This window comes from Fundulus heteroclitus, chromosome 5 (genome assembly GCF_011125445.2).
Source record: "Fundulus heteroclitus isolate FHET01 chromosome 5, MU-UCD_Fhet_4.1, whole genome shotgun sequence".
Classification (NCBI taxonomy): Eukaryota; Metazoa; Chordata; class Actinopteri; order Cyprinodontiformes; family Fundulidae; genus Fundulus; species Fundulus heteroclitus.
In genome coordinates, this window is record NC_046365.1 from 19112627 (window position 1) to 19138458 (window position 25832).

At 41.9% G+C, this 25832-nt stretch overlaps 1 protein-coding gene across 1 annotated transcript in view; it reads right to left on the reverse strand.

Moving 5' to 3' along the window:
- rptor (regulatory associated protein of MTOR, complex 1) overlaps positions 1–25832 on the reverse strand; it is a gene marked incomplete in the record, with an annotated part of 186644 nt that overhangs the window by 58540 nt on the left and 102272 nt on the right. Inside the window, 6 exon segments of the mRNA XM_036137100.1 lie at positions 212–277; positions 385–459; positions 2585–2695; positions 4487–4570; positions 10260–10361; positions 16996–17071. Coding sequence (XP_035992993.1) covers positions 212–277; positions 385–459; positions 2585–2695; positions 4487–4570; positions 10260–10361; positions 16996–17071 — 514 coding nt within the window.

Below are 25832 nucleotides of genomic sequence, written 5' to 3' on the forward strand. Positions count from 1 at the left end.
GTCAGGGCAGAAACGGAGGCTGCAGAAGCAACCGCCGCTGACAAAACTGTCGCATAACCAATATCTGCTGGAAATATACAGCAGGCGACTGATGACAGCGCGCCCTTAAAAAAAACCCACGTTCTGGCCACCTGAGTAAATTAATAATTTGTCATGTCCTCCCCGGGGCCTCTGGCGGGCAGCTTGGAGACGCATTCGAAGCGATTCCTACCTGCCCCGTGTTGTAGTTGTTGACGATGACGGCCAGGATGAAAACGGCCATGGTCCGGTGTTCAGCCTGAAAGAGAGGAAGGCGTCCCTCAATACTCACAGGATAAGCAATTAACAATTAAAACAGCTTCGCACCCAAAAAAAACACATGAAGCACCCACGGCCGATACTTACAGGCATGTAACTGTCGGCTAGCACGGACAGGAAGTACTTGTGTCCGTTGTCTTTCACCAGGTCAGCCTGACATGACTGCAAAGATGGAGAAGAGCCGTTGAGAGGCTTCACTCTTCATTCAGATTGAGCTCTATTATACTGTTTTGCTTATTTTTCCCCCTGGGGACACACTCCAAACACAGTGACTAAGCGCCTACTGAATACTGTTATTAAATCAGGATCAGAACCACTATTTGGCAATTTGCAGACTTGTTTGAGTCGCCCTCCCCCGAAATAAAATGCTCTGGTCTGTGAGGTTAGCAAATATGTCCAGATCACAATAAGGCTCTGTTTCTGCATGATGCTACTTTAAGATGAGTAAAAAACAACAACAACAAAAAAAACAACTTTTTGTTCTTACACTTTCTGGACTTTAAACCCTACAGTGCCATGCAAAAGTATTCACTCCCTCAGTCATTTTTAAAATTTTTGTTGCCATTAGGGCTGGATGATAATTCAATAACAATATATATCGATCGATAGACGTATGGTTCAATATAAAAAACAGGGGTCAATAAAAAGTTCAATAAAAGAACAGTGCATTTTAGCCTACCATGTAGGTTAATACTACAGTCATTGCATCCTCCCAACCAATCACAAACCCAGGAAAGCTCAGCATCAAATGGCCAGGGCTGCACTTAAAATGTATATTTAGAATTTATTTGATAATTATTGATATCGATCAATATGATTTCTATTTTATCGATATGCTTTTATTCTATATCGTCCAGCCCTAGTTGCCATACAACCTGCAATTAAAATTTATTCTCAGAGAGTTGCACCATTTCCTTTACAGAACTTTCCTACAAATTTTGAGATGTTTTTTTTTTTTTTTTTTTTTGCTGTGAAGCTAAAAAGTAAATACGTAATAAAAACATGCATAACTGTTCACCCTTCATGAAGTCAGTACTTTGTAGAGTTGCTTTTTATTGCTATTCCAGCTGTACGTCACTTTGGATCAGTCTCTATGAGCTCTATGACACTCGTCTCATAGAGAGCACACAGGTGGACTTCATTTCACTAATTATGGGACTTTTGAAAGTAACTTTTTAGAGTCTACATAGCAAACGGGGTGTATGCACATCCCAATATTCATTCCTTTATTCTTTTTTTATTCATGTTTGACTCACTTCACTACCTTAACTAGTTAAAGCAGATCTATCACATATAGTAAGATTGCAGCAAACAGGCTTTTCGTCCGGTTGCCTCCGATTTAAGCCTGTTTGCTGTTGCAATGAAGCGGATAACTGAGAAATTGCACAGGCATAAAGTAAGATTAAAAAAAAAACTTTAAGGTACAGGTTGGGAGGTTGTAAATTAGGCAAAAAGCCAAGGGGGGTGAATACTTTTGCCAGGTCATTGAGAATAATTGCAAAGGAGAATGAGGGAAATCATAAATCTTTTAGCTCGAATTCAAACTGTATTTGTGCTGCTGACCAAGAAAAGCCCTGGTATGGTATTTAGCTACCAGCAAGGAGGAGGAATAACCATGAACAGCGGCTTATAGGGTTTAAAATGTAAATGTACATTGATCGCGCGGAAGTTTATACATTATTTGGAGAGCGATTCCTAAAAAATATAATAATAAAAAACATCTTACAGTGAAAAATACTGATTTTGGAAATGTTGCTTAAGCAGAGAACCCAGCATATCCACAAACTAACCTAAGGTGGCAGGTCACGCTGAGACCTGCCACCTTATGAGGGATTTCTGTAGCTTGTTAGGGAAAATACTACTGCAGTGTTGGTGACACAACCAGAACATCGTTCTGGTAATAAACTTTACCCCCACAGTATGCAATCACTGTTCATTAGGTATAAGCAGAAGAAAAAAAAATAAAGACTTTACTCCTGCTCCACTCTGTTGCTTTAATATTTCACTCAGCCAGAGCGAGCCTGTGAGAACGTTGCTGATAAGAAACACAGAAACGCTTCTGCTGGATGCTCACAGTGCAAAAGATAAAAAAATCAAGCTGGGAGAAAATCATACCACAATCAAAATACTGATCAAACATTTACTAAACAAGATGTTTAACGCAACCCTAACTTTACATTTTTTTAAATTATGACAGTGTTTATATTAGTATGGAAGTGTCCCTGCTGTAAGGCTTTAAATGGGGAAAAGCACTCCTCTGTGTGTGTGAAGGTCTGACATTACTTACACTGTCCACAGCCAGGATTTTAGCCCAGATGAACACGAGCAGCGGCCGCAGCTCCCTGGCTGAACTCTGGAGGAGCTTTAACACGTACGGGAAGATCCCCACAGACAGGGCCTGGAAATCCGCAACGACAAACAGCACTGGTGTTTACGGGGCAGAGTTACGCGGCATTTCTGTAAGCGTGCAAACATGAAAGGTGAGGATAAAACGAAGCTGCACCAAGACACACTGGGCCCGATTTGTTTAGTGTAAACATGTTGTTTATCTCTTTATCTAATGATCTTCTTTTTTCTTTTTTTTACATTTTTGTGGGAATTTAAAAAAGGTTGATGTTCATGAATGTAATGGTGGGATTTATTATAAAAAAAAGTCAAATGGAAAATATTTACACTGGTTCAGACAAAAGGTCAGAAACACATCCCCTCCCAAATGAGATCAGTATAAACGTGGATATTATCCGCGTGGGGGTCCTGCAGGGACGGACTGGAGGCTGCACCCGTCAGTAGTTGCTCAGATTGGGCAACTGAGTCGGCAGAACTTCAGTGGAGCTTTTTGCCACCAAGTCCAACACCCACGGTGCCCTGTTCTTTTCAACAACAGATCAGAACAATCTAATGGGAGTGGATGTGCTGGCTCCTCTTTAACCCAACGTGCTTCTGTATGCATTTCCTCCAGGGGAAATGATTCTGCCGGTCCTGGAAGGAGGACACATTTTAGGGCTCTGCCCCTGAAACTGGTGGGCAGCGAAGTCACGGTGCGCAGAAACAATCAGCTTGCTGGCGGCAGAACCCTGAAAACTCGCCATCCGCCGGGACCAAAGCAGGCTATGGACCTGCATTGGCTCTCTGTGCTCCCCTCTTGTGTTCAGTTTTCAACTGGTGGTTTAAAGGCCACTGTTCGGCCAATAACAGGATATCTCCCTAAAGTGATCTGATCAGACTAGAGCTCTACGACTATTGAGCTTTCTAGTTTTCATCCCACTCCTTTTGCTTCAAAAGAGCAAAGATGGCCGCCTTTTCTGTGCCATCAGGTGCTCTGCGATTTCCCATCGACCACACTCCGGGTGTGTGGCTGCGTGATCAACTGTCTGAGTGTTTTTCCAACCTTAATAGGGACAAGGCTATGTCCAGACAGAGTTCTGTCATTGTGGTCTGGAGACTCTCTCTCTGGCTTCTCCCTTTAACAAACAGTATGAGTGGCGGCATCCTGGCTTTTCTTCAGACGGGCCCCTATGAGTGATATCTGCACTGCAACCCTTCATTCGTTTTCACTGTACGAATGTGATGTCTCAGGCTGTGGCTCACTGTTCTTCCTGCTGGATTCAAGGGGTCCCACTAACGCTCTGCATTCGCCACAGGTCTGATGGCAGCTCTGCGGGGTGGCGTGCGCTCATGTCTCCTACTTTATGTGTTGCACCGAGTGGATCGACTGAACGGAAACGCTGTGTTGTGCATATAACTAATGGTCCCTGAAGGAGAGGAATGAGGTACAACACCTTTTCTGCCCCCCTGTTCAGCCTGGCTCAGCCATCGAGCTGAGGCATGACTGTGATGCCAGGCGTATGTAAATGGAGGCGGGGCTTTCCACCTGTCATCAAATGCCGTGTGCCAAAATCTGGGATAAGAGGTGTGTTGAGCCAGGCCACATGGGGATGTGATATCCCATAATACGTGGTGTGCCTTGTTCCTTTCCAGCAGAAATCAGTAGTTATACTTCAGGTACAAATATTCCAGTGTGTTTTTTTTTTTATTGTACTGTTGTCCACATTTTATAAATTCTTTTAAACCTTAAAAATCAAGAGTTATTTCCAGGGTGACGCACAGATTATTGCAATCTCGGATTGTATAGACTGCCTTTAGTATTCACCCAACTTTCTCAAAACAGACATAAAACTGGCGAACGAACCAGGCTGACGGCCCAGGGTCCCAGATCCAGAAACAGCCCGAGCAGGTCCAGAGCCCTCAGCCGGTGCACTTGACTCAGGAGGACCTAAAAGAGAGCCAGAAAAAAAAAAAAAAAAAAAATCAACGATGATCGCCGTCTGTCTGAAAAACCGGAGGGAGGTCTGATGCTAAGAGAGAAAGAACATGGAGAAAAATGGCAGAGAAGGCGGGGTGGAACAGGTGGCGCTCTCACCACTACTGCTGCTAGAACACTAGAACCAGAACCAACACCGAGCGTGTAGGCATGCCCGCGTGGGCAGCTGGGCGTGTCCTCTTGGCTGCCATCTTATTTGGACACAGTACAGAGGTATTGGTGTGTGACATCATCCGAGCGGGCGCTTCAGCTTACCTGTGCTCATATAACGAAACACCGACTGAAGAACTTATGGAGCTGCGGCAGCCACAAAAGGACTATTTATAGGACGCATATGGCATGTGCTAAAAATATGCAAACGCTTGTGTACGCAGAGATTTTGCAGCGCAGCATTAAAGCCGGTGTGAAGGCAGGACGCCGGACCATCTCCATGTGACTGTCACGGCGTGCGTGGGAACGAGCATATGGAGGACCGCAGACTCACACAAGCGTCTCCTCCTACACACGATGCATGAGCGGAGTCCTTCGGGTGGGGTGGGGGGAGGGGGGGGGGGGGGGGGGGGTTGGCCTGCGAGCGTGACTGCTGAAACAGGAGGAGGCTGGGGGAAGACCGAACCGTGGCTGCCTCCTGTTCTGAGGGGGAGCGTGGGAACGTGGACGCTCGTGCGTTTTTTACGTGACCGTAGGGGCAACAACCAGAACCAGAACCTCTCCTGGAAAGGAGCGCACCGCGCCGCAAATGAATCCATTTCTTTCTCAGGTTCTCATCATCACCGGCTACGTTTGATGTGCATTATTCATAAAGCAGGAGGCCTGGAAGGAATGGAAATAAAATCCCAGCTCAACGCCGCGGCAGAGAGCGTGAGGGTTTTTTTTTTTTTTCACCTCGCCGATATCTTCCCCTCACTCTGATTCACAGCAGTGAGTAAGCACTCCATCCCATCATAAAGCGTGTCTGAGCACCGATGCTCGGCGTGTTTCGGCGCCTTTGCACAAGTATTCACACCCCCTGAACTTGTTGTTTCTGTTTTCTCAAATTCCAACCACAAACCTGTTAGGGTCTTTATGTGAAACGCCCACACAATGTAGTGCACATTCAGGAAGTGGGAGGAAAACAATAAACGCCTTTAAACAATTTCTATTAAATAAAAAAAAAAAAATCAGGGGTAGAATTTACTGATTCTCCTAATTAAAATCCAGTGATACTAATTGCCTTCAGATAGCAACAAATTAGTAAATACAGCCCAGCTGTGTGTAATTTGCTCTCAGCATAAGTCCAGCTGTTCTGTAAAGGCCTCAGAGGTGTGTGAGAGAACATTAGTGAGCAAAAAAGCATCATGAAGACGGGTCAGAGATGACGCTGTGGAGAAGTTTACTGCTTAGGAAGAGCGGTGGGAAACAAGAAGAGAGAGGATAATGTGATTTATTCTGAATCGAAATCCTCGCCACAGCATTCTCACAAATGAAGTATTGCCATGCGCCCTCAATAATAGTTTAGTTATTTATTTCATTCAAAAATAACTTTAAAATTCATACACACAACAATGCACCCACTCCCAAATCAATACATCTTGAATGAAAAGGAGCAGAGAGAAGAGCAAGCTCGTGATATCTGCCCCTTAACTTATTTTACAATAAAACTCTACATCAGTTCTGTTAATCTTTTTTTTTTTTACAGTATTTATTACATCCATTTCTTCTTAGTTATCAGCATTTGCTGTGATTACATTTTACAGTATTCAAAAAGATTCAAAACCTAATACCATCATACATGTTTTCTCATAATTTCTGTGAACTCTAACTCTCATGCAACGTCATAGTTTCTACATGTTTTTCTTGACTCTTTAATGTCTTCATGAAGTCCCTTCCACAAATTAGTTCCTTTCCATGATTTAGGGTTTTAGGGATTTAGGGTTCCTTTCAGATTATAGTGATTTTCTCTTTTTTCAAACCTTTCTTGGATGTTCACTGGCAATATTTTCTTACTGGCCTTATACAAAACCTGGAGAAGTTTATACTGTACTATATTATGAAATTTTAATAATTTACACTTAAGAAAAAGTGGGTTTGAAGGACTTCTGTGTCTTGTATTATTAATAGTTTGCAGAGTTCAATTTTGTCTAGCCGCACTTTAAACCAAGACACGGTCGCCCACCAAAACTGACAGGATGGGGAAGGAGAGCATTAATCAGAGAAGCAGTCAGGTCATCAATGGTAACTAAAGGGAGGAGCTAAAGAGATCCACAGCTCAGCTGGGAGAAACGTGTGGAAGAGACTTGAGTGGGGGGGGACAACAACCCTAAAGCAAAAATGGTATTGTTTTCAAAGCATATTCGGGTGTTAGAACGGCCCAGTTAAAGTCCAGACCTAAATCCAACACAGAATCAATGTCAAGACTTGATAACTGACCATCACTGATGCCCCTCATTTAAGCTGAAGTCATTATCTAGACGTATAAAGCTAGTAGACACGTTGCCAAAATGCTTGGAGCTGTAACTGCAATGAGAGATCGTTTAAACGAGGTGTTGATTCAGCAGGGCTGGAAACAAATAAATGCACACTGCACTCTTCAGATAAGTACACAGCAAAAACGGAACTAAAAATAAGTAATATTTTCTTAAAATGAGTGCGTCTGTCCTTGATTTGAGCAGGTAAATACGATGATCTGCCAATAGAATAAGATTTTTCCACTTAAAACAGGAACAACTCATCTCCATCATCTTATTTCAAGTGCGGGATGTCTAATTATCTTGTTTCATGGGTCAAAATGCTCATTCCATTGGCAGATAATCTTATTTACCTGCTCAAATCAAGGACAAACATTGTAAGAAATTTTTTTCTAATTTTTAGATCCGTTTTTGCAGTGTACTGTTGAAAACCATGTATGCTGTTTCTTTCACTTGGTCTTTCACATTACTTCCTAACAATACATATTGAAGCCTGTGGTCGTGAGGTAACAAAAAGGTTAAAGGGTTTAAGGGGTGTGAACACTTCTGCGAGGCTCTGCGTGAGGTGCATATGTTGTTTAACAACAACAGTGGCTGCAGAGCGACAAACAGGCGTCAATGCCTTCCTGTTAGCGTAACGCTGCGATTTTTAAATGCTGTAATCCCTTTGCACAATCTGCTAATCCTTTTAGATGAAACGGCTGTTGTCAAGACAACGCGGCGCAGCATCCTCAGATGTGTGCTTGCTCATTTTACTAAAGAGCATTATTGATGGATTACTCCGCTTTGCCTGTTTCTTGTCAATCTTTCATCCTTCAAATGGAGCCCAGATATATTTTGACATCAAATCAGAAACACTCTAAGGAAACGCCAGTCTTTATCCTCATGCAACTGCGTGTGTAAACGCACGGGCTCGTCCCGTAACGTCACACACATGAAGTCCCCCCCCCCCTTTTTTTTTTGTTGTTGCCTAAAGTTGCACAATCAGAAAGGCTACTGCGGCTGCTTCCCTGTTGTTTCCCAACAAACACACACACACACACACACACACACACACACCCTCCGCGTACTCTTCAATCACTCCCCCTTTTTCCCTGGCTTTTAACGGGTCCCGACGGGTCCCACTGTATGGATGTGCTGCTGCTCGCAGCGAGCTGACTCAGCAGGAAATTACCATTCAGCATGGACAGCTTCACGCTGCTACTACGCTGTGATATAATGCAACACCGCCACTGTACCACCCTGCAGGGAAGATAGCGGTGGAGGTGGGAGGACGAGAGCGCGGCATCAGACTGCAGCCCCCCCACCCCCCCAACAAATTTAACAGCTCTACTAGGCACAGCAGCACACAGACATGGGTTTAGCTGTAGGGCTGTAATAAAGGAAATTGGCCTGAAAGTCCTGAGCTGAACTTCCATGAAGGATTTTCATGCTTCTGAGGTAAAAGAGGTGGAGAAAAGGAACGTCTGGTGTAATAAATTATAATAAATTAAGCCTTGGAGAAGACCGGGATCTCAGCATAAGAAGTAGTCCCTGTAGCAGTAATATTCCCGGCTGCCGGCACAATCCTGGCAGATGATTTGTGAGTTTAATCAAGATGCTATTGCTTCATAATGGAAAATAAAGCCCTTTCTGTACAACCTGCAACACCGATGGTTTTAGATATCAGGGAGGATCGACAGCAGCACTTTTTGCAGTTGGAGCCAGTTTAAGGAGAAGATCGGACCTCATTCCTCTTTAAAGATGCAACAGATGTGGTTCTGCGAGCACCGCAAACATCCTTCCCATCTACTGTATTTTATTTCATTTCAAGTCACCAGAAACTCATTAGTCAGGTTTAAGAGCCAGATTTTCTATTTTCTTTCATTCTGTGCCTGTTGCTTCACCTTTAAATGCTACAGTAGTTTTTTTTTTTTTTAAACAAACAAGAAATAAACAGATGCGGTGCAAAAATTGTTCCATGAAAGGAAAGACATGCAGACTTTTTAAGTGAACTGTGAACTAAGCCATTGTTAGTGTATCCTAGATAAAACCGAAATGTACCACAGAGGCAGAAGTTAGAGTATTATGCTATATCTTTGAAGATGTCATAGAGTACCGTTTTGACTTTCAAGAAAAAAAATCCAATGTATCCCAGACTGAGATTATGCTGCAAGCTGCTCTGCAGAGCTGTAAAATCTAGCCATTGAGTGTCTTTTCCTCCTCAGACTGATCCTCTTGTCACTTTTGTCGTCTCTATGAGAAATGGAGCATTTGGCAAACTTTTAGGAAAGTTTTGACAACTTATTTTATAGCTGCTCTCACTCTAGCCTATGCACAAATGTTGCATATGTCCATGAATGCCTGGAGTCACATATCTACAGTTCCATGCAACAGACTTTGAGTAGATTATTTAAACACATTTTCAGTAAAAACATTTTCTGGACTCCCACATCTTTTACATTCATCTTTCAAAAAAGGCATTTATGGTTCACATTCCTCTAGAGGAGGCATTTTAAAAACAAACAGGAGGGAGGACAAAGGAAAGAAAGAGAAGACGGAAGAGCGCAGGGTAGGGAAGAAGGTAGGATTCAAGAAAGGATTGACGGAAAGCAGGATGGGAGGATACAAGGAAGAAGGAAGGACACATGGAAGGAGATGAGGGAGGATATAAGAAGGTGGTGTTAGGACATCAGGAAGAGGACATAATGACCCCCTGTCATTAATGGTAAATGGTTTGTACTTGTTTGCGCTTTAACTAGTCTGACTACCCCACAGCGCTTTACACTACAGTCAGTCATTCACACCCTGACGGTGGTGAGCTGTGTTAGTAGCTACAGCTGCCCTGGAGCAGACTGACAGAAACGACGCTGCCGTACATCCGTGCCACCGGGCCTTCTGTTATATTAATCAACAATTTCAAAATGAAGAAGTCATAAGAAATACTTTTAAACAAATCTGACACATAAATTATAAAAAAAAAACTTACTGAACAGTTTCAACCCCTGTGGTTTATAGTGTATGTGACATATTAAAGCAAAAAAGGCCCTAATGTCCAATATTTAGCTTAAACCTGACAGTGTTAATGTTTCTGGGGTATGGTTTAAATATAGTCTCCAATCACCAGTGTGCAGATCAATTATAGGCTAACCTAGTGCCATAATGCATACAAAAAAAAAGACAGTGATTATAATGATTTGTGTGTGTGTGTATACCTGCAGTACTATAGGGAGCTGCTCAGGAGGGTTTCTGTTCTCCACTCCCATGGTCAACCACACCTGAAACGCTGTGAGCTGTTCTGCGAAGAATGGACTGGTCTGGAGACACAAGCAGCAGATGTAACACAGATGTTAGAGCTTTCACAGCGCCGACTCTCCCTCTCTCTCCCACAAACACACACACACACACACACACAATCAGTGGCTCCAACAACACAGCCAGTCTGCAGCAAGTAGCTCATCATTTCATAACAGGTCCGACATAATGAGCTGAGAGGTGACACCGCACTGCAGTAACAACATAAATCCCGATCGATCATGATCAGCGTCCCGTCGCTCTGCTCTTCGCCGTTCTCTGCTGCCGTGGCAGGACGCCTGATTGGCTGCTCACCCTGCGTTATTTGATCATGCTGTGAGGTGAAATTACAGCAAGAATTATGCCATCGTTGGGTACACTGATGGATGTTGAGGAGGGAAGCAACAGCGCTGAACCGGATGGATGGATTAATTTATGGATAATCATCGCCGGGAAGGAACATACTACACTAAACGCTGAACATTTTCATTGGTTTGTGAAACACAGAGCATGCTGGGCAGATGCCCCCTTCATGGTAATCTGTCTGTACTTTTGACAGATTTGACTCCCTGTAGGGAAAAATATTGATTTGTTCAATATAATATTCAATTAAATTTCCAGTTCAATTCTATTTTATTCATAAAGCGCCGATTTACATGTCATCCTAAGGCATTTTACAAAGTAAAATTCAATCAAATCATAGTCGGTCAAAAAGTTTCCTATGTAAGGAAACCCAGCAGATTGCATCAAAGTACCGACAAGCGTAGAGCCACAGTGAGAGTCGTCTGCATTGTCCATGGCTTTGCAGCAATCTCTTACTGAGCATGTATGAAGCGACAGTGGAGAGGAAAAATCCCCTTTAACAGGGAGGAAAACCTCCAGCAGAACCGGGCTCACTGTGAACGGTCATCTACTTCGACTGACTGGGGGTTAGAGAAGACAGAGCAGACACACAACAAGCACAGAAGCACACATTGATCCAGGAATCCTTTCTATGTTATATGGTAACAGCAGATGATCTGTGCCCAGATGGTGTCACAGAACAAAAAGTTTAAATAACAACAATCAATGCAATTTGGAGAACAGTAGGAGAACTCAGCAGAGTACGAAAAATAAACACTGATGTCTTCCAGTAGCAGCATAACTATAGAGGTAGCTCAGGGTAACATGAGCCACTAACTATAAGATTTGTCAAAAAGGAAAGTTTTAAGATTAGCCTTAAATGTAGACAGGGTGTCTGCCTCATGGACCAAATATCAAAGCAAAAGAAAAGTCTCATTGGCAGGAATACTTTATGTCCCTGAACAACAATTTCCCACTTGTTGCGTTATACAGTTAAGCCAAACATGATTTATTCCCCTGGAGTCCATGGAGGGAGCTAATATTACTGGCAAAGAGGCCTTCCAACCTCATAGAGCATCAAAGGTAAATAATCAAAATGCATAAAACAGGAAAACTGCTGGTCAGCAGATGAAAGGAGGTTTACATTGCTGTAATGCCAATAAAGATTTCTGCAATTATTTTTAGAAAGGTGGATCTCTGTGGCCATTTTCTAAAATAAAATGTAAATTAAACATATCTAAAATCTAAATCTGCCAGGGGTGTTGATACTTTTGGGCATGGCTGTAGGTGTGTTGTTGTGGCAATTTCTAGTCTTAAATTATATAAAACAAAGTGGTAAAGTTTAAAAAGTGATGGGAACTTCAAATCATATTCACAATTTTAATGTATTTAATATGTAGGTTTGTGGTCTAAATTGTTTTTTCTCCCTCTCTCTATTTTTTAACCATAACTGAAACTCTGTCTTTTATATTGTTTTCTGTTACTTGCTCTGCTTAAAAGTATTTGATCACCTCATTTTAATGTCTAAAGCTTCATGGTGTTTTTAGTGTGGTTCATCCGGCCCAGATTCCGCCTTCCTCTGCCCCTTTTGATTTTAAAAAACAACACAAAAGGTCCATCCTTATGCCCGAGGCTTTAGAAAAATAGCCGGTGTGCGGACAGAAGAGTCCACAGGTAGAAGGTCTCCTGCAGAACTAAGGCAGTCTTTTCAGAAAAACAATAATATATAGACAAACCAGGTGATGGCAGTGTGATTATTAATATGGCTCCTTTGCTTCTTCAGAACCAACACAGAAAGGGGAAGTTTTTTTTTCTTAGCTAAGAATAAGACCAGAAGATAAATGTGAATGCCATATATTAATGGTTTCCTACTGTTCAAAACCATACAGTACAAAATGCAGTAATAGTTCTACAAAGAATCATCAAAATAATATAGTTTGCCTCATATTATAAAGTGCTCAAACACATCAACATTAGATCCAGTAACAATCAAGCTGTTAAAGCATGGGGATTTCTTACTTACATTTATGGACAAAATAAATTCTGCTATATCTTTAATATAATTACTTGGCAGATTTCATACCCCTGCAGTCCATCTGAGATTTTGACATGAAATTGATAAATGAAAATCTAACTTGGAAAGTAGTCTAAAGCAGCCGAACACACTCGTTTAAAAGGTGCCAAACACCTATCTTCTCCTGTCACTCATTGACACAAACTACTGACATAGCTGACCGATGTCTACATTGTCCAGTTTTGTCTGGTGGACATGACACACAGCTTCATCATTAAGTCTTACTTGAGTCATTATTGTTGTGAGCCATGTCTTTAGCCTCCTAAGAGCGCTAAAACTCCTCTCTGGCCCAGCAGAAGACACGCCGTTCACCAAGAGCAATATAAACCTCTGAGTGACGTGACCCCTTGATCACTGGACTTGTAAGTCTACTTAGGATGAAACATTACTAAATGAACCTACAGACTGTGACTTCTCAACTCTAGATATTGGTCCACAGTGTCATCCACACCTCCATTGAGTAAAATAGCCTCCAGTTTATCCAACACGTCCCAATCAGTCTGAGTGAACCTCTCCTGAACTGCACATCAACAGTGTCAAGCATTTTATAGAAATCAGCTCTGCCCTCCTCAGAGGTCTTGGGAGAGTGCTGGCTTGCACCACTAACTGTGATGCTTTGGTGGACTCCTGTGGGAAGGCATCTCAATCTCTTCTAAGCCAAGAACATCAGCCAATCGCGTAGCTTCATCCACAATCTCCTGAATCATCCCATCATTTCTCTTTTCAGCCAGGCTGGATCTCAAACACCCTATAGCTCCTTTCATTCCACCAATAGTCTTGGTGCGTTTTTGAAGTGACTCGTTAAGACATCCCATGTCATCAACTACCAACAGCACCAAATGAAATTACTCTAAAAGACCATTTGCCTTAAGATTGCTTGTTCCAAGCCTGAGAGGACAGACACATACTGACTTAGAACAGCAGTAATAGCTTCACCACAGACGTAGCGGTCTAGGAGACACACTTGTTCCTGTTGCACTTGATGCAGCCGCAGCAAATAATGACAAGCTGTCCTGATGGTTGCATTTTCTGTAGCCCTCCTGAATATTTTTCAGAAATGTTTGCAGCACCGTCACAGGTCTGACCACGTAATGATGATACATGTATAATGAGTCGTTGCAGTACATCAAGGGCTGCTTCTGCAGTTTTTGCACCTGTGGTTCCGGGAACCTTATACAACCCGACAAAAACCTCCCCAGGTAGTAGGTCATGGTCTACAAATCAAATGCAAATGGATTCCTGTACCTGAAATGTCCTGTATTCCATCAGTGATTAGAAAACAAAACAAACTGCAAAACAGGTAAAGACCGGATTCATTTAGCCTTTCTCTGACAATAGTAATGACCAACACTTGTGAAATTTCACTTTGCACCTTTTTCGAGAAATGCAGTCCTGATACTGTGAACGCCATCGAGAGAGATGAGCGTCACCCTTAGATATAAAATTTAGTAAGTGAATCAAGTTGCCATCTTTCAGAGTATGTCCTCTAATTGCTAGTCCTTGCCTGGCTAAGTACATCACTGAGCCCGCTACATTTTGCAAGCAGTACCGTGCCTCTTGCTGTTTCCCTTTTTGTGCATGAATAGAAACTGCATGTTGTTGGCTTTGACTGAGCTCATGGGGCTTAAATGTTGTGGTAGCATTCTTCTAGTTTGTAAACCCCTTCAGTGAAAATGCTGGCTCTGCTTTTTTTTAGACAGAGTACTTTTCTGACACGTGTATGCATTAACTCAATAAAAGCGAAGCATGCCTTCCACTTGAACATTGCAGTGAAGCCATGGCTGCTTCTTATACAACCTGTCCTGAAAATGCAAAGTTCTGTTTGAAGGTTTTCGGGATTTGATTGATTTGGTTTGATGAATGCATCCAAAGAAAATCTGCTCTATCCTTCTCTTCATGTTGCAGCCTTCCTCCTGGCCTTCATCCTTAGATTCCTCAATGCTCTCTACAGATGAACAGGTTTCCTTCAGAACAAACAAGCTTAATTTCCACTGGTTCCAGAACAAAATACAGGTTGGAGGTTGGCTTTAGTTTCATGTATTTTACATTTTTCTGCCCGTCTGTCTCACCTGTGATTGTGACTCCATAGCTGTCCCTTAATTGGCTGACATAAGTAATCCTGTGCCTTGCTGAATTGGACATAGCAGACAAGATGGGTTTTAAATATAGCATACATACTACCTTACTGTAAAATTATATTATGAGAGGTTTTATTTGCATTTTGCACATCTCAGTCAACCTGTTTCACCTATGATTCTGCAGCTGTCCCTGCTTCTTTACTCTCTGCTAAAAAGCACATGGCATGAAGATGTCTACTAATTAAAACTTTAAATATAAATGATGCTACAGTAACCAATTTCCAAATTACCTCTTCTTCGTCTCTGCTCTTGTCACGGTTTTCAGGTTGGATATCCTGAACCTCTGCAATCTGATAACAGATAATTTTGTCCATTTACAAAATGAGCCAGCAACATAACGTAAAAACTTGACTTTTTTTTATGTCACATTTTATAGTGAATATTTGTTACAACATTGCTTGCATTTTTACCTGTAACCCTGTGCCATTTTCCTGTGATGAGCCGAGCTAAACTGCTTTTGTTAACTTGTAGTAACACAAGCCTACATTAAACGCTGCTATCATGTTTTGTCAGACTAATAGGAGACACTATTATTAACCAGCATGACTTAGACGTTGTTGCTGTATAGTGAAAAAAGCTCCAGATGTCTAGCGGCTTCTTCAGTGTTTATCCTTTCACCAACACTATAAAAATAAAAAACGAAACATAGCTTCAAAACCTTTACCAAAGCTATTATCGAACACCGTTGGCTACCACTGAAATTTGACTGAAATGGCTTTTTGTATTTACTGAGTTTATCTGATATTAAAGGCGCTATAAGTAAGATGTTTACTGTAAAATCAACCTAAATCACTCTCATTTGTCCCCTGGGATGGAAGTAACATTCCCTATAAACAATCGGTCCTCTCCATCAACAATGTCTTACGTCACATTTTTCTCCTTTCAAACCTGGAGGTACGGTCTGGAATGACTTCGGTTCAGAGTGTAGCCCGTGTTTACTTGCTGGTTCCTGAGCAAACCTGATGATATTTCCCAGGGTTCACAACATAGAGCGCGGCATTTGGTATTTTATCTTGGCAAAAGAGCAGCAGCCTGCTAACATGGAAGGAAGGAAGAGAAGCGAAGAAGAGAATACATATTTTCACAAAGTCCTGTAGGGGGAGCGCCACTCAAAAATTACTTAGTATGGCTTTAAAGCTTATTTGATGATCAGAAAAACATCAGTCCTGGACCAGAAGACATTCTGAAACGGCACTGTAGACTTTGTTGATTTCAGAGTACACACTAAACTTTGTCATTTTAAAAATGGACTGTAAGCATATCCTTCCCACCAATTTTACCAAAGCCCAAAAAAGTACTGTGCATAACTGAAGAACACCGGAGAAGTATTAATGACTCCTGGATCCAACGCAGCGCGGGAAGCTCTTCTTTAACGCTCCTCCGGGGCTCAATTACGATGCTGGTAAGTGTTTTCAACCTGAGTGCTAGGGAAAGTGTGCAAGGCAAACTGCCCCCAGGGGAGCGATGCAGAAGAAGCCCACCTCCGAGGGCGAGGTGGGCTGGGGAAAAGGACCAGATTAAAGTGCTTAAGTCTCCTTAACAGTTTGCATCCATCCAAAAATCAGATGACCAAGTCAGCTCACACATAAAAAAAAAAACTGGGTTGATCAAGATATATGAGTTCATCATCAGCTCAATAAGCCTCTTGCAGCCTGTTTTTTTTTTTTTTTTGTTGAACTCGGCATCTCCATCAGAGTCCCCTGCCATGTCAGTAAATATAACAATAAACACACCGGTGGCTGAAAGCGCAGGGCCAGTGGTTTCAGAAAACCGTTTTTTATTTGACACTCACACTTGAGTTATAAGACCTGACATTTTACAACGTTATCCCCCGGGAATTGTGTGAGCATGAGTAATTATTAGAGATGGTGCTGGTGCTGATGGAGGAAAAGCTGCAGAGCAAACGAGAACCGTTTGGCGTTCACGGACATCAGCGGAGGACAGCGGCCATCCATCAAAGATGGACGTCGTGTTGTCTCCAACGTTCCCACCGTCACTTATAAAAACACAGCAAAAAAAAAAAGACCCGTCCGCGTTTTTAAAGCGTCAGAGCGCTGGTTTATCCCTCAACACACACACGCACACACATACACTCACACTCACTCTGAAGGCGGTGCCCTCCTCGATGATGGTAGGCAGCTGAGAGAGGCAGATGTCCACGGCCAAGTCCCAGGCTTGCCTGCAGGGAAGCAGCACAGAGACACGAACCACATAAGAATTACATCACCTGATCCTCAAAACCCAACACAAATCATGCAAAAGAGTCATGGTGCTGCAAAATGTGCATTCCTGAATTAAAATAAGTCTGCAGCAATCATTTACACAACAATAGACAATAATTAAAACAATGTTAATATCAGCAATTATGAAAACACAGACGTGTTCATTGATGTATGCATTCGTGCCAACAGCTCACATTTTTACCTCTATAGGAAATAATTACAAGTTAATTATGATAAGGTGTTTCTAATAAACAGGGATTTGTTATTTTATTATCAGTAATACTGAAAATGATGTCATAATGATGCAGTGTTTCTGCAAATAGGAGTTTTTTTATGTTTAGTCATAAAGCAGGGGTGTATTTAAAAAAAAAATAACACTACAATTAAATCTATCCCACACAATATTTCGTCAAGTTTAAGAAGTCATATTATTGCTCCGGTGCAATGATATTTCGGCCACTCTTTAGTCCGTCTTCTGTTATGCTCTGACCGCACTGGAACGGTTGGAAGTTCAACCCTTCACTCAGGTCTACTTATGCATGTAAGAACCAAACTGTATTTCATCTGCTTTGGCTGAGTCTCATCACAGAACACAGCTAAACAGATTATTTTTTTTTTTTTTCTGTTTGCACACCAGTGCTGGTCGAGACCAGGTCTGTGGCCGACTTTAACCCCGGCGCTCAAATCCATTTCTCTCAGATCAGATCGCCTCCCCCCCTGTATTGTTCTCGGAGCGCCTCCAACCCCTGAGATTCCCATCCACGGGTCCTGGAGAGGGCAGAGAGGACTCTTTAATCCCCCCCCATCCCCCTCCCCCCCTCTAAACACCAGCCCTTCTCCCATGGTCATCATTTTTAATTCATGGGGTTATGCAACCCACATCAAACCTTATCACAGCTTCTCTCCTCTCCCTTTCTGCCCGTCTCCTCTGGCCTCCACTTTTTCAGCTCCCTTTTTCTTGCAGCAAATTGAACTCCGAGCCTCGCTGGGGCTTTTTCCTCTCAGTTAGCATGAGTTAGAGGTTGATTCATGTTCCCAGTCGATGCACAGCGATGTAATGTGATGCTGAATGAGTGACGCCGGGTTCACTCTGTCTGAGACTCTTTCTATTGCTCAAATGGCTTTCCCCATTATTCCAGAGTGATATAATAGAGTTTCACTCTTGGTTGACAGCGCAGTGTGGAACATGTAATGGACTCGCTGATGAATGTGCAACATGGAAACATATAAAGGTAGCTTGATTATGGCTATTGGGGCATTTTTGTCAGCAGCGGAAGCACAAGGAATTACCCCTGTGGAAAAAGTCTTGGCAGTGAAAAGCTGATTGCATTTCTTGAAGCAATACGCAGCCACATTAAATGTTACCTACAAGAAACTCGACCTAATTAGGCTCAAAAACGCCTGGGCCAGGGCTGCAGCAAAGAACGCTGCGTGCATGCATCGGGTCCACTGTATTCAGAAAGACTGAGTTTAGGACCAAAACATAGAAGAACACATTTTGAAAAAAATCTGTTCAGTTCGGCTGCTGGACAGTGACGTGGCAACAAGCACTTCGGTACAGTTCTAGCATTTAAAAACAAGCGCATCTAAAAAAAAGTACGGCGTCATGAAAAAAGTGACTGGCCGCTCACAGACTTCTTCTGCTGTTGCTTTTTTTTTATTGCCACACGTAAATATTTTTGATAAAACTCATTTGAATACCTTATGAGTAAAACCTGAGAAAATACAAAAAAGCACGTTCGAAATAAGGAAACAAGGTGACCAAACCAGCATGGCGCCTTCTAAGAAATATTAGTGACCCATGAAACAACTGTAATCAACATTTTCTGGGAAGCTGAAGTTTATTTTATTAGCCCTGTTTAATGACAAGAATCAAGAAATCCCTTAAATAGATAGTCTGACACATGACGTAGCCTAAAAGAGATAAAAAAAAAAAGGAGCACAATCATGTCCAGAAATTCTGCCCCATCATAAGCATTCATCCCACCCTTTTATTGCTAACCCCTGAATAAGGGAGCAGCAGAAAGGACTCATACTGTTGATCACTGGCGTCCCAAAGCCTCAGGGACTTTGTTTCTTACAGTGCCTATCATAAGATTTCACCCCACTGGATGTTTTGCCTTTTTATTGCTTCCATAAATCAATCATGGTCAATAAAATGTGGCTTTTTTAAACACAAAAATGTTTGGAAAAAAAATCTTTAATGTCAAAGTGAAATTAGATTTCTACAATAATAGTAATGTCAATGAATCATTATGTTATGGTTGCATAACTATTCACCCTCTTCATGTCAGTATTTAGTAGATGCATGTTTGGCTACAATCACAGAACTGAGTCGGTGTGGATAAGTCTTAATCAGTCTTGTACATCTGCACACTGCAATTTTGCTCCATAAAAAGCTTAGTTTTATTGACCATGATTGATTTATGAAAGCAGTAAAAGAGCAAAACATCCAGTGGGGTGAAATCTTATGATAGGCACTGTAAGAAACAAAGTCCCTGAGGCTTTGGGACGCCAGTGATCAACAGTATGAATCCTTTCTGCTGCTCCCTTATTCAGGGGTTCGGCGAAGCAAGTCACTGCAACCGGCACAGAGACTTTGATGAGTTTATACGGCGGATGAAGTTCCTTATATAACCGAGATTCAAATAAACAGACTTGACCCACTATACAACTGAACAATAACGGCAATTATTTACAGACAGAGAAAAACCTGAGCAGAGATTAATCTTGCAGGAGTGACTGGCCCCCCAAAAAATTACTTCAAGAGAGCATCAACGACTCAACAAGGCAGTCAAAGCACTGACCTTAGGCTCCCTCATCTGAGTTAAGGTCAGTGTTTGAGATTTAACAATAAAAGAGAGGCTGGGCGGAAATGCCATTCATTGGACAGTAAAGCCACAGCTGACTAGAAAGGAGGCAAAGGCCCATCTCACTTTTACTAAAGACATCCTCATGATCCCAAAGGCTTCTATGAAAATATTCAGCGGACCAGTGAGACAAAAGTGAAACTTTTTAGAAGCTGGGAGTCGTGTTACATCTGCATTTCATAATAATAACATCACTGTGTTGGTAGAACACGGAGGTAGTAGGGTAATGGTCTGGGCTTGTCTCGCTGCTTTAGGATCTGGGCGACCTGCTGTAGTTTACGGGAGACATCAAACGTGCTGTATGGCACTAAATCCCAAAGGAGAATGTCCCGACATCAGCATATAACCCTAAATTTAAGAGCACTTGGGTCACGCGCCGCGACAAGAATCCAAAACAGGCCGCAAACAAAACACATTGGATTTAAATCCGGCTCAGACGCTGTGGGCCATGACCATAAACAGGCTGTTCGTGCCTAATTAGGTTTTGCTGCCTCCTGAAACATTTACGTGTGACAAAAATATGAAACGAGCAGAAAAAAAAAATCTGTTAGGGTCCAAATATTGTAAAAGCGCTGTACACTGTCTTTATATTCTTAACAACGAGGGCTGGGAAATATATTGAGATTTTAAAAATATGGAGATTTTTAAATAACAGATTTGTGTTATAATTACACTTTTATGTATTCCAGCAGGTTATTTTTCTGCCGTTTCTAATATTTATTTACAGCTGCTTGTTAAGAATGTGCCTTTGAGACATTTGGGATAAAGCTTTGATTCAACAATACTACTTTATGAGAAAAAAAAAATATCATTGAGATAGATATTGTATATTAACATTAAGCCTAAAAATATTGAGATATTAATTTTGGTCCAAACAGCCCAGCCCTATTAGTAACAACAAATTATAAGTAAAGTTGTACAAAAAAAAATAATAAAAAATTAAACGCAGAGAAAAACCTACACAAAGCAAGCATCTCTAACATGGTTTTAGGTGTTCTCCTTTACCAAATTGGGAATCAAAAAAAATATATATATATATTTTGGTTTCATAATTAAGGAATCTACAGCACACAGGTCCATCCCTGCTGGTTTTTAAGCAACCCATCAACATAGAAACGAGCGAAGAGAACCGTCTCGTCTACAGAGACGTCCTCCTAGGATGGAGGCTGCCCCGAGCTTAACAGGACACCGTTAACTTGCTCGCAAGTACGAACAAGTGACTCATCACCAGAGCTCTCGGGTGTGAAATGAAGGGACAGCCAACACCGGGGCTGTGGATGGGAGCATTTGGCGGCTGACTAAGCTCTTTTCTCCGGTTGCCTGCAGAGAGTGGTGCAACAACATGCACCAATATAAAACACACGCACTCTACTGGCAATGAAATGGCCCGCAAGGGAGTAATCAGCCTCCAGGCTTATTTGCCCTGCTCTGTTCTGCCCTATTTGAATAACAATAGCTGTTTGTGTTGTGGCACTAACATGAATCAGCAAGCCCTTAAAGCACTTATCCCCCCCCACCCCCACCCTCTCCATTCTCCCCTGTCCAGTTCATGCTGGCCCAAACTTTTATTTTCCCACTTGCCTTTTATCTCTAGCACTTACACTTTTTTTTTTATTGCCCTCGTAGTTTGGCTGCTTGGACTCCTAACCCACTCCTCAGTCGTTACTCTACCCTGCTTAATACTGCATGCGGTGTTGTGAAATCCCAATTTGTTGGGCCGCAAACACTGAAAAGTACCCGCAATCTAAACTAATGGGGGTGAACCGGCGAGAAAGAAAGACTACGGCGCTATCAAGGAGTAAAGAGCGATATTTGTTACAGGAAGAGATGCCAGGCGGTTACACAACGAGCCTCTCCCGGAGGCTTTGCCAACACGAGCCAGATAATGAGTGGGAGAAGCAGAAAGAGGCATTTTTAGAAGACGGTGCAGAGAAAAAAAATAGATGGAGAGATGTTTGTGTAACTAAAGGAAGATGGACGATTAGATAATGGTTCTTACACAGTGCAAAGGGGTCATCGGGCTGCAGCTGGCCTTTGTGTGTAAAACAGGTATGTTAATGGGTTACATGGTGGACAAAAAAACTGTGAAAGTGACTTACTGCTAAGATAAGTAATGGTGCAAACTTAAACTCAGTGTTTGTCTCAACAGGCAGCAAATAACCGCCCGAATGTAGAAGCCTCTAGGATTTATTTTTTATAGATAAAGAGGTGAAGCCTCTTCATGAGATATGATGACTGCTTTTAATTCAAGCAATGAAACAAAAGGTACATAAATAGACAATCTTTGGACAACAAACACATTTTGCTGTTTTAAACATAAGTAATGCCCATTTGAGCAGTTTTAGAAGGCATATTTAAAGGCAAATATTGATCTCGGCCAGCAGTTGAACTAAGATGTTGCTTAAATATGCTATGGATTCCCTTAAGGTCAATACCTAAGAACAGAGACATTTTTAAATTCGATCCACACACCATTAACCTCTGGAAATTGTCATGCCATTAGCATGAGCACAGGCATAAATAGTTTCTATTAAAGATAAAAAAAAATGGCTCTAGGTTCCCAGAACGTAAAGAATCACAAGTCGAGGAAAGAACTAAAACCGGTCTGTTTTTTTTATTTTTATTTCAATGAGTCTGCATTTATAAGTAAGTTCTATGTCAGGAGCTGAAAAAAGCCTAAATATATTAACGGCCAGAAAATGAAACAAAGTACAACGTCACAAATCCAAGATAAAGGATCATTTTTTGATCTAAATGAACATAAAAAACGTTTATTGTTATAAAGTCTGAATTTCATTTTAAAGTAAACAGCCTACAATAAAATTTAGAAACTTCAATGTTTCCACACTTATTTTTATTGGATTTGACACTTATCCTAGATGTGCATGCATTTCAGCATGGCCAGGTTGAAGCTGATCTGCAGAAAACAGAGATTACTGAAGGAAATTCTCTGTAAACCTGTTCACACAAGAATCCTGCATGGAAAACAACCACGGGCCACTACTCAGCACATCCAAGTCCCCTTCAGCTCATTGGGTCACGCCGCCACCAGATTTGAGGGCAAAACACAACCATCAAGGCCTTTTAGAGTCATTCAACAGCAATGGATTCTAAACAGAGCAGCAAATCTATGACATAAGGGCAGAGAAAGAAAATAACCACGGCATTTCAATGGTGAAGCTCAACAGGTCCGACTTTAAGCAAATGTCTGCAATGAATGTGGGGGGAAAAATTCCTCCACAAAGATGTGAGAGACTCATAAGGCCAAGAAGAGGACAGTAACCAAGAGTTTCTGCTGTAAAAAGGTGGTCTAATAAGAGATTAATTTGGGGGGGGGGGGGGGGGGGGGGGCACTTTCTTACAGACTGTTTGAGCATACAGGCTCAGCCTCCTTCAAATAAACACCAACACAAAGTAATATGCCATGCGGCGATGCTCCTCGGAGGATGCATCTACTGAGAACAAGACAGCAATTTATTTTCTATGATATTAAAAACCTTAAGCTAAGAAAGAAGTTAACTTTCGTCTGTCAACCATCAGTGTTCTCTTTCCAGTTGCTACAACTGAAGTGGTGGTAATTATCACCATTATAAAAGTACTGTTGCCTATATCGACAGCAACACTGGCAAAAAGAAAAAGATGTAAAGACAACAATACATGAAGACACAAAGAGTCTGCATATGCTCAAAGGCAGAAAACATAAGTACACCTACACATGTTGGCTCAGGCCTCCACTTCAATACTTATTTAAGAAAGCTGTGAGGGTGACTCAGCCGTTTACATTTGCCACATGCGTCCTGCATTCAGAGCAGCTCCAGAAGGCGTCGTTTACCTTCTGTTTGCTTATAGATGCATGGTTGTAAATGAGGGAGCAGGGCTGCAAGAAGTTGTCTGTTTAAGGACACGTAAGGCATCTGTCGCAACACAGCTGGATAAACAAAACAACAACATGCACTAGAGAAGCTATTGATTTTTCACCTCACCTGGGGTTGTTGAGTCAGGAACCAACGAGATGTGAAAGCAGCGACTTCCCTGTGACAAAAACCTGCCCGGGATCATGGTTTCGTAAAGGTCAAGCAACTCCAAACACCCCCATTGGGAATAATACTTATCATTCACACGTGTGTATGTTAATGTCAGATGTATGACATTAATACACATTCTAGAGGGTGTCAAAATAAATTGTGTATGTAGGCATCGTTATGAGGACCAAGACTTGACGGTCGACAAAACGAGTGGACATTTGGAGATCGAGTCCAGAGAAGGCCCAGATGCATCTCCACTGACCCCACCCACCTAGGGAATGCACTGTTTGCCCCTCTCCAACCAGGTAAATGCTTTAGAAGCCTCAAAGCTAAAACATTTAAGCTTAGGAACAGCTTCTTCCCAAGAGCTGAGAGGGAAATGGCCCCCTGACTGCAGTCCAACGCTTTTAAATCAGCCCCACTGTTACTAGCCCATCATATGTTACACCCTACTACCTCAATATCTGTTATCTGTGATTCTCTTGAAGGGCAAAAAAAAAAAAAAAATGTAACCCTTGTTCATTGCCTGTTTTTTTGTCGTTTTTTGCCTCATTATGTGTAATGTGAACCAGAGTGGCCAAAGAGAAATTTCGCAGTGGTACCACGCGGTCACAAATACAATATTCTTGATTCTAGATTGTGAGGACTTTTTTGCAATGTTCTCACAATGCAAATTGGGCTTATGCTTAGGTTTAAGGCTAAGGTGAATTGAGTTTAGGTTCAGTTTAGGGTTGGATTTGTACCCGTGACCTTAGGTTTAGGGTTGGTTCGAGGTTACGGCATAGAAAGCAAAAGAAAATGAATGGAAGTCACTGCAATGTCCTCACAACGATATGTATATCAACCTGTGTGTGTTCTCGTAATTGCAGATAAGCGAGAAAACGTTTTGCTCATTTTACTAGTAAAGTGAGGAATTTTATTTAAAGTGAGGACGTTTCGTCGGTCCTTGCTTTTATTCTGGGCTAGGGGTTAGGTTTAGCACTTTGGTGTCAATTAGGTTTAGGTTAGGGTAAGCTATAAACCATAAAGGTTAGGGTTAGGGCTAGTGTCGGGGTTAGGCCATAGAAAGGCTTGAAGATGAATGGAAGTCCATGGAAGACAAGGCACGGTCTTCACTACGTACATTATTAAGCGAGGATGTGTGTGTGTGTGTGCGCATGTATGTCTATTGTGAGGAAATAAACTTGACAGTAGACCAACGTTGTGTGGACAATAGGCATTGTCCACACAATCATAGACATCTTTCTATCTGTTTTTATTAGGTTTCCTCCTTGGATAGCTCTCGTGAAACTTAACCTTGTGCAGCCTGCATGCCTCTTCATTTCAACAGTAGCGAGACTCTGCTTCTTCTTCTGATGACATTTTATGCTTTGGAAATTTCTTGTAGCATCTTGCGGTTCGTTTTCTTTGGGGTTTTTTTATGTGTCCTGTCTGTCAGTGTAGCATTAAGAATTCTCTTTAATGCCAAAGAGAGCCCAACAGATTTTACTGTCACAAGTGAAACATTACTGCTTGCAATTTCTTTTCAAGGGGAACATGTCTGGATGTCCAGACCTGGGTGTACTGACAGGTTTTTTGATCGTCCTTCCCTCTTAGCTTGTTTTCCATCCATTGAAAAGTCCTATTACCATTTCCTTTGAGATCTCTTGTTGAACCTTCTTACCAAACTCTTAACTGCTGCAGTCTTAATTCTGAAGGCCTCTTTTAATCTCACCATGCTGTTCACATTAACAATGAGGACGACGGCAAACTAATTATCTGGGTTTGAAACAGAACAAAGCTCCTTTTAAATAAAAACACATGAATAAATGGCTAAAATAAAT